Source organism: Tachypleus tridentatus, chromosome 13, assembly GCF_004210375.1.
Source record: "Tachypleus tridentatus isolate NWPU-2018 chromosome 13, ASM421037v1, whole genome shotgun sequence".
Classification (NCBI taxonomy): Eukaryota; Metazoa; Arthropoda; class Merostomata; order Xiphosura; family Limulidae; genus Tachypleus; species Tachypleus tridentatus.
This window is the reverse complement of record NC_134837.1, coordinates 102,188,915-102,201,560: the sequence shown is the minus strand read 5'-3', so window position 1 is coordinate 102,201,560 and position 12,646 is coordinate 102,188,915. Positions and strand designations below refer to the sequence as shown.

Sequence of the window (12,646 nt, the reverse complement as noted above, 5' to 3'; positions counted from 1 at the left end):
AAAGTAATGTATACAGTATTTTTATTTCTGTGACATAAATTATGTAATTGGTTTACTATGTTACTCACTAGTTTTGTCAGGTAGTTTCAGATTCACTCATTAATTAATGTGTGGTATACTTTTATACATTTGAGAAATGTCTTTAACAATTTTGTTTTATCCCATTGTTATGGTGACTACTTGTGATATTAGTTATTAAAGGAAGAAAATTAAACAGTTTCAAATCTTTTATCTGCTACTATTAAGCTATAGAAACATTACTTTATAATACAGTTTTATAAATTATTTAAAAAGACAAATATATTGGCTTTCATATGTGTTCTAAGACCATCATAAAGAAACTAGCATTTAAAAAATTAATTTGCTAGAAATTTGAGATAATGGCTGTCAATCTTGAAAACGTAATGAAAGGAGAGAGTGCTATTAATTGGACTTTTCTAACCTGCACCTCCTTTATTCAAACCAGTGGTGAATTTGCATGTTCAAGTCTTTTCCATTTCCCTGCATGCTCTAGTGTCTTCTCCCTTGACCCCTCGGCATGAGATTTTCTATCGCTCGCACACATATAAAGGCAGCCCAACCCATTCACCAGTGTCCAAGCACCGCCAACTTGAGTTACCAAGTCCAGGAGGCAGTAAGTGCCACCTTACACATTGAATATATTTGTTATACCTAACCTTTAACCAAGAGAAATGGAAAAAACTGTTTTGTACAAGTTTCATAACTCTTTGAGATGTCAGATCTTTATTTTTATCATATCAGTTTGAAAATAGTGGATTTTAATTTAAAGCAATAGTAATTTTTATGAGCAGTTTTAAAGAGAATTACTTTTCTAATATTTCATATTCCTTTTCTTTTTTACAAGCAAATTATACATTTCATGACATGATCTTTTTGTATGCTATTAATAAATACTCATACATGTATGCACACACATTTTATCAAAGCTCTGTCTCTGTAATATTACTAAAAGTTTCTCTCTGTTTCATTAATCATGAGTGTGTCACTTGTTTTATCACTTTAAACAAATAAATCATTTTGTTTGGAACTGTATTTTGAATATAATACATGTTTGAAATATTTAATCCTACAATACCAACATAGAGTCACAATGACCTTATTATCATCAAGTGGTATTTAACACTAGGATGCTAATGCTAAATAATACTGAAGTGTACATATGTTTTCAGAATTATCTCTATTTTGTGTAATTAGTACTTCCTGGTTATCTGTAGGTCCTGGCTCACTGGCTCCACCTTATCAGCAGAGCTCTGCTTTCACTAATCACAGTCCAAGTTCCAGTCCAACCAGAACACAAAGTGCACAGGGCTCACCAACCAATATTCACAAACCTTGGAGACCTCGAGCTAGGTCTGCAGACGAAAGTTCCAAAAAAGTAGTAAGCACATTTTGATATTACCTACTGCATTCTAACAGGTAGCAAATCTTGCTATAACCTTGTTTGTGTTTGGTACTTTCTCTTTGATTTTTTCATTCCTGTATTATGTTATCTAGCATGAGATGCACCATTACTGTCAGTTTGTCTTGTTTCTTACTTTACACATACACACATGACTGGGCTTCCACAAGAAAAATAACTCTCTTAGCCACTGTGGTTAAACAAAGTAATTTTCTTTTAGCCACAGTGACAGTTGTTTAGCCACAATTTTAGGTAGCCAGTAAAAAAATAGTTGTAATTATGTGAAAATCTACAAGACATTAAGTTTTGTACTATTTTTTTATTCCCCAGCAATCTTCTCCGTCAAAAAGAACAAAATAAACACGATAAAGAGGAAAATAAAGAGATGCATTTCTCAAAATAACACAGAGAAAAAAAAAGACTTAAAACTAGAATACAGTAGCATGACTAGTAAGTAGATAAATCCAATGGCAGCTCTTCAACCAAATCATTCTCAACAGATGTGGTAGAAGTTGACACCTGAGGTTCCTAGCACATTTCTTCAACAGGGAATGGTACCCACATCTGTCTTTGTGAGTGACCCAGTATCTGAATGCAGAGTCGAAGTTAAAATAATCTAAAGGTTTAGACTCCATGGATAAGTTGAGTAACATTTCTGTCTTAGCCACAGACAGACTGCTCACAGTCATCAGATGTAACTGGAACTATTAATCCAATTGCTGCAAGCTGAGACAGATTTGGGAAAGTTTGATGGGTCTGGTGGATGTATTCCTTGTAGAAACTCTTCATGTTTGTTTTTTGTGAGCATCCTGTTCCATTATGTTCTTTAGTAGCAGCCATTCAGTCGGTGCCTCATCCTAATTGACGAAAGAAGTGCTGGATGAGTTTCTTCAGATCATCCTCATCAGATACTGCTGTGCTGTGATATGGGCTAAATATTGAAAAAAATGATATGATATTAGTGTCTGGGAATGCTACTCTTCAACAAATGACTCAGCAGCTTATCTGTACTTTTCATGTTGTTTATCGATATCTTTGTCATGGCCTCTGTAAGAAGTGTAACCATTGGCATCAGGAGCTTGTGGGAGTTCCTTCAGTGCAGTCTGTGTGTAAGGACCAGGGATGTGTACCAGTGACAGAATTGACCTATCAATAATTGCTTTAGCCTGATCATAAGATAAATCAGCTCTGTGGAGATCTTGACAAAAGTCAAGAATGCCAACAGCATCACCCAAAAAAAGTGTCATCATGACAAAGCTGTAACATGACATTTGCTGGACTAAACCATGTAGCAAGGCTCGGCCTTGAGTACCACATTCCATTGCTACCACCTGCAGGCAACTTATCACAGATGCAATACAGTTGACTAGTGCTTGGACAGAATCATTAAAAGAGAGCCATCGTGTAAAGAACACTTGCGTGATTTTGTTGCTTTGCTCTCTTCCAGAATTCAACACAACTTGGGAGAATATTTCAGGCTTTTTGCAAACTGGTTCAAAACTGAAATGTACTTCACAAGGTATGGCACCTGGTTTGCTGCCTTTTCAGCTGCCAACTGTAATCTGTGGGCCAAACAATAACTTGTTATTATCCAGGAGCATTCCTCCTTAAATTTTGTAGCAGCACCTGTTTTTATTCCCACCATGACATTTGCACCATCAGTTGTAAGTCCAACCAAGTCAACATCAAACAATCCTCGATCTGCCATGACTGAGCGCATTCTGTTGTAGATAGAATCAGCCCCAGTGTTGGTCAGCTCACGCACAACAAAGAATTGACTTGTAACATCACCTAATGGTGAAAGATACCTGATATAAATTATCAGTATAGTGGTGTTTCCTGGATCAGTTGCTTAGTCTGCTTCAAGAGCAAAAAATAGGAAAGGTGATGCCCGAAAGTCTGCCTGCATTTCATCCTGAATATATCATCCAGAGACTGGCTGTGGGCATATATGAAGCTCTCTGTTCCACTTTGTGACCGAGTCTGTAGTTTCTTTAGAGAGGTCACTCCCTGTTAAAAAATATATAAGAACTTGTGTTTTGAAATAAGACCACCAATTAAAGTAATAAAGATATTTGGAAGAGTTGGCTAGCTACTTAATTTTTGATAGATATTTTCAAAATGTGTCACTTTTAGAAAATTGTCAAATTGCCTTTTGTTTTGAGAAAATACTGTAGAAAACAAAGTATCTTATTAATACTAGAATGAAGAATATTCTTACATTGAATACTTGTAGTGAAAAGAGAGAATGAAACTTCACAGTTGGGATGGCTTCCTTTGCTTATACAAGTAATGTGGCCATCTGTGTCTGAATGCCACCTTTAGACCCACATACACATTCACAGCAGTTGATATGCCCTTCTTCAAAACTTGTAATGCTACTGCACTGTGATGATCTTCTGACCGTGCATGCTTCACCAAGTCGTCTTTTTTAGGCTTAGTAGTAGTTTTCCCAGTGGTAGCATAAATATTTGTCTTGTTGTCCCTGCATAATTTGCAATGAAATGTATTTTGTTGAGAAAAATGTTCCAGCCAAGGAAACTGTAAAAACCAAATTTCTTTAACAACTCTCTGAAAATCGTGGGTATATTTTTTTTCACACTGACAGTCTGATCACTGCTGCAAGCTTCAGTTTCTACAGAGCTGTCTTTTCTTTTGGAAGTGAATTTCCTGCCATCAGTTAATGTTGTTGCTTCAACTTTCTTTTGAAAATAACTTTATATCTAACTGTTTAGACGCCTTTGTATCTGATCTAGGAGTTGTCATGATCTCAATTCAAACACATGTCAAACGAAACTTGGGATTTCCACTTTGATACAGACCACATGTTGGTTTGATGAAGTCAGGTTTTCTCTGATTACTGTTTGTGTACCAGACAACATTAAAAAATAATTCCTTTCAAAATAGGGTTGTAGCATGGGTAAGAAAAGAAACTAAAAATAATGGGAGGTAGTTCTTTAACAACTGATATTGGTTTTAAAACATTATAGTTTTTGTGTTATAGATGACAGAAAATTTAGTAGTTTTTAAATGTAATTTTGCTGGTACTTTAAACAACACTTTTTTATCCTATTTGTATTTAATGGATTTTTGTGACAAAATTTCTGTGATTTATATATATGTAACCAAAAAAAATTTTGATGTTTCAGTTTGTATTCTAGCTTTTTAATTGTTAGTAAGTATACTTATTAATATCTATTAATCTGATACAGTATCAACTCTGAAGTGCAATTTTAACAAAAGGAGATAATTCAACTATACAAGATGCTTCTGAAATGAAGTTTTTAATAATTTTGTATTTGTAGCAGCGTACAACCAGGGAATCTATTGAAGATTGGGAGATCCCTTCAAATGAAATTCTTACTGGTCCAAGAATAGGTTCTGGATCATTTGGAACTGTGTATAGGGCTCACTGGCATGGTAAATAAGTTCATACTAGAGAGCTAAGAAGTTGTACCAGTAAACACATTAGGCACAGTATACATAACTATGAAGTAAATACTTGCACGTTTCTACCAAAATACAATTCTTTTTATATTTTAAGTCTGAATTGGTAATTAACCATAGTCAAGTTGCTTTTAGATTATGCTAAAAAAACGTCTTGTGGAAGGTTTTAAACAGTAGAATTTATCAGGTGTGGCTTTCTTCTTTTTAATAGGCCCAGTGGCTTTGAAAAAATTGAATGTTACCAATCCTACTCCTGCCCAGCTTCAAGCCTTTAAAAATGAAGTAGCTGTATTAAGGTAAGATATTTTATTTGTAGTATTTCCTTCTGATTGAATAAAATACAGACTTTATAATTACAAGAAACATGTTTTTATTGCCACACAGTTTTTTCAGAGATATACTTAAGCTTGTATGTTCTTTACATTCCTAAATATGATGTAAAGGAAAACTTAGAATAATAAAAATAAATGTTTTATATGTAGCTAGTTTCTTTTTTTGTTTTGTCATCTATGCTTCATTTATCACTGTATCAGGTGAATTACTTTTTGATGTTGAATCTTCTTTGTTATATCTTGTGACTTGTAAGAACTTTTATTTTGTTAGGAAAACTCGTCATGTGAACATTTTACTCTTTATGGGTTGTGTGTCTAAGCCTCATCTGACTATAGTAACTCAGTGGTGTGAAGGCTCTAGTCTGTATAAACATCTCTATGTCCAAGAATGCAAATTTGAAATGTTTGAACTTATCAACATTGCCAGACAAACTGCTCAGGGAATGGAGTAAGTGTTTTATATATATATATATATATGTTAGAAATTCTTAATATACTACATGGGTAGTACCTGTGATAAATGTTATTGGTACTGATTCTTCCATTACAATGTTTTAAACCTTTACTGGTACAAGTCTTTGTTTAATGATGTTTATTTAAAAGATGTTTCAGCTTGGACTTCATGATATGCTAAAACATCATTAGTAAGTTTTTGTAATAAAACTTCATTTACATTTCATTGCTAGAGTAAAATATTTTATCTTCATTGTCAAGACAAAATAACTGCATGTTTTATTTCTATAGCTATCTTCATGCTAAGAATATCATCCATAGAGACCTGAAGTCAAACAGTATCCTTTTGGTCATAGCTGTATATAGATTATTATTTCTCGGTCATGTAGAAGCTTACTTATGATTATACTGTTTTCCTCTGATACTAATTTAATGCTAGTGATAAGAAACAATTTGAGATGTTTGAAGTGTTGTTGATTTTTTATACTGTGTTTAGTATTTTGTTAATAGAAATTACTTATTAAATCGGTTTTTTTTAATTTGTAGTGTCTTTTTTCAGATTAGTTTTGTAGATGAAAACAATATTTCCCAAAATTTTACCATTTGTGAAAAAGGTGGAGTTGCAATAAACTTACATACTAGTGAGACTCTTTAATAACCCTTTTTTTTACTTAGAGATTAAAATTAACACAACATATGATTATAAAAAGAGTACAGTGTTGTTGTACTTACTCAGTTATTAAGAAAATACATCATTATTCATGGATTCATTGAACAAAAACAAATACTGTTTTAAATAGTTCTCCTGTTAGCTCTGTATTATCCAGTTATTCCTATATTTCTATTTAAAATAGCTGATTTTCCTTTGAAGTCTATAAATTAATAATTTTCCCCAGTATTCTCACCAAATATTTTTAATGATAAATTACACTAAAGGTTTGGTACTTGTTCATAATGTAATACTTCTTAGATCATTAAATTTTACAATAGAGGTGATTATTACCCTACAGTTCAAAATGTGCCTTTTTTTTTTTTCTCAAGGCTTCTTTGCTCTGTTAGATCATTATGCATTAATTTTACATTCCAATGCTAAGGACATGAAATCAAAAGGTGATGGCAGAGAATACATGTGTCAGCTTGCCATAGGTGATTGCAAATACTAAGGTAAATTGATAGTGAAAAGTAAACCTGTTATTTATAATGAATTAAAAACTGAGTAGGTGTGTATAAGAGATTTCTTGAGTGAATTTCGATCAAGAACTGCTTAAATATGTGGTTTACATTTGAAATTATTATAAATCAGTAACAATTTCAATTTACATTTTCATATATTTGAATGCTAGTCAACAACAAGTTCACTAAACTTACAATGCTTACAATAATTTTTCTGCTCAACATCACCAAAAGAGATGAGAAGTCTTGTCATAGGAATATTTTAATATTCTGTGATACATTTTGTTTCTTACAACTTGTACAATGTTTCAAAAAATCAGAAAACAGTATTATATAAGCTCCATTAGCTAATAATTAATTATTAAGCCATGGGAGTTGCAACACATCATATTTGTTCTTTTAACCATTAGTTACAAGAACTGCTGTATATGGGTTTTTCTCAGTAATATGCCCTGTTTCTTAACACTCCTACAAAAAGTGGGGCCTAATAGGCCCCAGAGCAACTTGAAAGGTTATTAATATTAGGCTAATAATTTTGTATTTAAATGAAATTGCCATTAACTGACCCTATCCCTTTATATTTTAAGGAGCAATAATATTTTGACTTTTCAGACATTTGTGAAATAATATTTAGAAAATTTTTTTAAAACATCCACTAAGGGTATTTTGGGGCCTATTAGGCCCTAGATCAAAAAACATAAACATGACTTTATTTCCTGAATAATTCTAGAACAGGCCTGGGCAACCAAAAAAGCAAATTATAGTAAAAATATATTAATTTTACAACTTCTTTTCAAAAGATGGATATTTAGGATAATAACTCTACTCCAACAATAATTTTAGACGGTCCTGATTATTGCCTAGTTTGCCCACGCCTGTTGTAGAACATTCTAGAAACTTTACAGAAGTATTTAGAATATTCTTGAAGCTTCTAGAATATTCTAGAATAATCCACAAATCCTATATATATAGGAGCTGAAATCTTCAAACCGTGTCAAAAATGATATCTCTTGATGAAGCTGTACATTTACTGAAAACCATCCGACAATGAAAGTGAACATGATAATGTCAAGACTACTCTGAAAGTTGTGATGATGATCCTTCTGAAGCCGAAAATGATGAACAAATCGTGCTGTACCCTTCTGAAAGTGAAGAAAGTAATCAAGAAGATCTTACTACTATGCCAGTGAGCGAACTTTTGTCCAAAGATAAGAATTTTAGTTATTCAACAACACCTTCAAGGATCAACAGGAGAACTGCAGCTCTCAATATATTCAATGGGAACCCAGGCATTCCAAGGCAAGCTGCTCCAAGAGTCTCTACACCATTGAAACATTCAAAATTTTAATCTGATAATATGATGGGACAGATCATTCACTCAACAAACACTGTCATGAAAGAACCAATTGTTGAAGATTCTGGAAATGGATTTAATCTTTTCTGAATAATAAAAATGATGGAACAGATCAAAACTCACTCAAATTCAAACAAAATTAGATTCATCCACTCTCAAAGATGCACTCTGAGTCTGGAATTTTTCATTGAAAATTGCAAAACAGTTACAACTGGAAATGACAGTGGATGAACAACTATGTAACAGAGTTAATCTTTTCCGACAAAGCCAGGCAAATACAGAATAAAGATTTGGTGCCTAACAGATGCAAGTTACCTCCTCAACGCTCAAAGTTATACTGGAAAGGTTGGAAATTCGACAGAAACAAATCAAGGAGAAAGAATAGTCAGAGAACTGAGTCAGCCATTTCTTGGAAAAGGAAGGACAATAAGGACAGATAATTTCTTCACAACAATGACACTTGCCAAGTACCTACTGAACAAAAAAAGAACAGGACTTGTTGGAACCATACGGAAATCAAGAACCTTCCTGCCTCCTGAAATAAATGCAAAATCTAGAGAGTTATCACCAAAGTTTTTCTTCCATGACGACATCACTCTTCTCAGGCACTCAGACAAACCAGGAAAATATGTGCTACTACTGAGTTCTCAGCATCAGTCTGGTGAAGTAGAAGAGAATGGAAAGCCTGAAATCGTCAATCTTTACAATGCAATGAAGGCAGATGTCGACACTCTCGATCAACTGGTGAGATATTATACAACAAAGAGGCGATCAAAGCGCTGGTCAGTCTGCATATTCTCTAACATTCTAGATCTTGCTGCATACAATGATTTCATTCTATACTTGACAAAACATCCAGAATTTCTTCGTCAACATAAATCAAGAGCCAGAAGAGAATTTATACGGCAATTGGTGCTTGAAATCAAAGAAATTTACTGCAAAGATAATGACAAAACAACCTCATGTAAACTGCCTGCAAAGAGGGCAAAAAGAGGACAATGCCATTTGTGCGGCAGATCAAAAGATAGACAGTCGAAAATTGTTTGCTCAAATTGTAAAAAAAATGTTTGTCAGAGCCATTCTAAAGTTGTTTGTAATGAATGTTGCTAAATCACTGTGTTTCTGTTGGAAAAATATATGGGGCCTGATAGGCCCCAAAATCACTTTAGTGGATGTAAATATTTTTTTTCGTAGGAGTGTTAAACAGTTTTCCCTGTCATTTTTACTAGAAAGTCTTGTATTTACCTATATTTCATGTATAAAATATTCCGGGTTGAAGGCCCAGTCATTGGATTATAAAAACAAAATATAATAAACCGATGAGAATAGGTGATTATAGAAATTTAAAAAAAAATCCAACATTTATATTTGTAAACTTTTATATACATTTTAAAAGGAATGTAATCAAACATTTTAACAAGATGGATATACGTACGTTTTTATATACTTTTTATCTAATCCACAACTTTTTTATAGTTAAGCACAAGGCTAAACAATGAGCTACCCATATTTTGTATCTCAGAAGAGCTGGTATGGGTATTAACACTTTTATTGATAAGCATAGAACAACATTTCAACCTTCCTAGGTCATCTTCAGGTTAACAAAGAGAGAGTTTGCAACAAACCATTGCTGGACACATGTTTCAAGTGGGTTTCTCATCATCAAGAACTATTCATACTCTGCCCACCATAGATATTGCATCCAAGTTTGACATACTGCTGTTCCACTAGGGGGGCACAACCTATATTTTTTATAATAACAAAAATCTGGCAATATGGGATAATAGTTAAGGAAAAGCTTAAGTACCATCATAATTTTTGTAAAGTAGCAGAAATAACTCTTTGTCAGATTTGTGTACTATAAACAATCTAACACACTAGCAAAAAGGGTGTGTGTATGTGTTAAGAACACTTGCATGAAACTTCTGATAGAAGAGGTATGGTAAAATATTTAGGTTTGTAGTTTGTTTTTGTCATTTTATGCTTAACTTGGCTTTAGATATTTTTCTCCATGAAGACTGGACTGTCAAGATAGGAGACTTTGGCCTTGCAACTGTGAAAACCAGGTGGAGTGGATCAGAACAGTTTAATCAACCAACAGGGTCAATATTGTGGATGGTGAGGTTACATGGTAGTCTCCATCCTACTGGCATTAAAAATAATGTTATATTGAAATATATAACAGAAATTGGTTTTTATTCTTTTATTTAAAGGATTGGTTTTTGTAACAGAAGGATAATAATATGACATTTCTAATTCAAACAAGACACACAGAGGGAGTGACAATTAATTCTGTTTTATGTATATTCTATAAGATAGTATAAATGAATATTTAACATCTTGTTGTAAAATGTCTGATAATTATTGCAGTTCAAAGTTGCTTTCCTCAGCAAAATTTAGATCATGGTTGTACACTTTAGTCAGAGATCATGCTACATATTTAAGAAATGCATACTGTGAAATTATGGGTAACCAGATTTTGTGTACCCATATCAACAAATGGGTCAATAAAAACTGTGTAATTAAAGTGCCTACTTGCTCATTGAGAATGGGCTGATCAGTGTTATGGCTAACTTCCCGTACTCTAGATACACGATAAATATTGTCTAAATAAGATGTGTATGTTAATACAGAAAGTGCAAATGGACAGTGTGCTAATTTGTATGTACAAAGAGTATTTCATTTAATATTTTTGCACAATGTTATTGTCTGTAGTGGAGTGTGTCTAGTAATTAAATTGTAGCTATGGTTGTACCAGTTATATAAAAAATTTGACAGGCCTTTTTTATTATTACAAAATTCTAAATTGCACAGTTTTGTTAACTAAGCATTACATGTCAAAATAATCTCTACAAATTTTATAAAATTGTTGATGACACCAGAGCATGTGCCTGAAACTACTTTAAACCTGTGTGCACTTAAGCGAGAATCCAGTTTGGGACTTGTAGTTGGAAATTAGTAACTGATTGGTGAATTTCAAAAACAATTTTGTTTATAAATATGCTATTGTGCAGTTTTGGATATAATTTGTGTTATAAAATCACATCAAAATATCAAATTAACATGTAATAGTTAAACTGAAATTTTGTTTTAGGCTCCTGAAGTAATCAGAATGAAAGACCCTCATCCTTACTCTTTCCAGTCTGATGTCTATGCTTTCGGTATAGTTTTGTATGAGTTGATTACAGGGCAGTTGCCGTATGCTCGTATCAATAACAAAGACCAGGTGTGTTCATCAGATTTGATTATACCTGTTAAAAACAGTGATAACATTTGTCAAAGCTGGAATTATTTAAGTGGTGTGTAACCCTGTGCTTGTAAATTACCTTATGTATTAGATATTTAGTTAATATAATTTTTTTTGCATTAAGCTCATATACTCTTACTTTATGAATTTGTTTCTAAAAAAATATTTTCAGAATAAATGCTGAATCTCATTTCATATGTTACGTATAAAATGAGGGCTGTTAGTTGATTAATTCATTTTGTTTTTAGATCCTGTTCATGGTGGGTCATGGTTATTTAAGGCCTGATTTAAGTAATGCTAGATCTGACACACCTAAAGCTCTGATTAGACTGATTGAGGATTGTGTTAAGTTTAATCGAGAAGAAAGACCTCTATTTCGACAGGTATGTTGCGTTTCCTTACAGTAAATTGTGATTTGCAAATTTACCTTTTATGAATGGAACACTACTTCTTTAATGGTTATAAATATTAATTTGTAGATTCTTGCATCACTGGAGTCCTTGGCTCGTTCTCTTCCAAAGATCCATCGTAGTACATCAGAACCAACACTTAATCGAACTCATCTTCAATCAGAAGACTTTACATATAATTGTGCCTCTCCAAAGACACCAAGTCAGTTTGGAACTTTTCCTTTTTTTTGAGTTATGTGATCAGAAAAGATCTACACAAAGCAAAGATGGTGCCTCTCAAAGTCAAGAAGTGTTGAATGGACATTCTGCTTTTCCATGGAGTGGTCTTACACATCGATCTCTCAGCAGCATGTCATGAAATATTTAATTAATTTAAAGATGCCAAATGTTGTATTTATATTGTTTGAAAATAACTAGAAAGACTTGTAAAATATTCATTGGCCTCTATCATGGAAAAAAATAAAGTTAGCTGTTCGTAGCCTTTGTTCTTTGTTGGGTTAAGAAAGTCAGTAATACACCTTGCTTATTCATTAGTTTAAGTGCACTCTGCTGTCACGGAAATGTGATGCCTACAGTGCAGTATTGAATACCACATCCTGCAGAATGGTAGAATCTGGGAACTTTACAATTACAGGGCCAAAAACCCCCATCATGAAATAGTTTTCATCCTGATGGGAAAATGTTACCACATTCAATGTTGAACAACTTGTCTAAATTCCCCACAAAGATAAGCATAAAAATATTGCTGCTGCACCATAAATGCTCAAAAATTACATACTGTCTCCTTACAGGTTTTCACTCACATTAATC

At 33.1% G+C, this 12,646-nt stretch overlaps 1 protein-coding gene across 9 annotated transcripts in view; it reads left to right on the top strand.

The window, feature by feature from the left end:
- Positions 1-12,314, top strand: part of LOC143237503 (serine/threonine-protein kinase A-Raf-like) — a 61,178-nt gene extending 48,864 nt beyond the window's left edge. For 3 of the 9 annotated variants that reach the window (XM_076476836.1, XM_076476840.1, XM_076476838.1), the window contains 10 exons: positions 515-634; positions 1,236-1,399; positions 4,726-4,840; positions 5,079-5,163; positions 5,471-5,647; positions 5,944-5,990; positions 10,179-10,297; positions 11,274-11,405; positions 11,675-11,809; positions 11,906-12,314. In XM_076476836.1, coding sequence (XP_076332951.1) covers positions 515-634; positions 1,236-1,399; positions 4,726-4,840; positions 5,079-5,163; positions 5,471-5,647; positions 5,944-5,990; positions 10,179-10,297; positions 11,274-11,405; positions 11,675-11,809; positions 11,906-12,067 — 1,256 coding nt within the window. In that variant the 3' untranslated portion in view covers positions 12,068-12,314. The remainder of the gene's footprint in view (positions 1-514; positions 635-1,235; positions 1,400-4,725; positions 4,841-5,078; positions 5,164-5,470; positions 5,648-5,943; positions 5,991-10,178; positions 10,298-11,273; positions 11,406-11,674; positions 11,810-11,905) is intronic. The other 6 variants (XM_076476837.1, XM_076476839.1, XM_076476843.1 and 3 more) reach the window with 3 other exon arrangements.
- Positions 12,315-12,646: the final 332 nt, after the last annotated feature.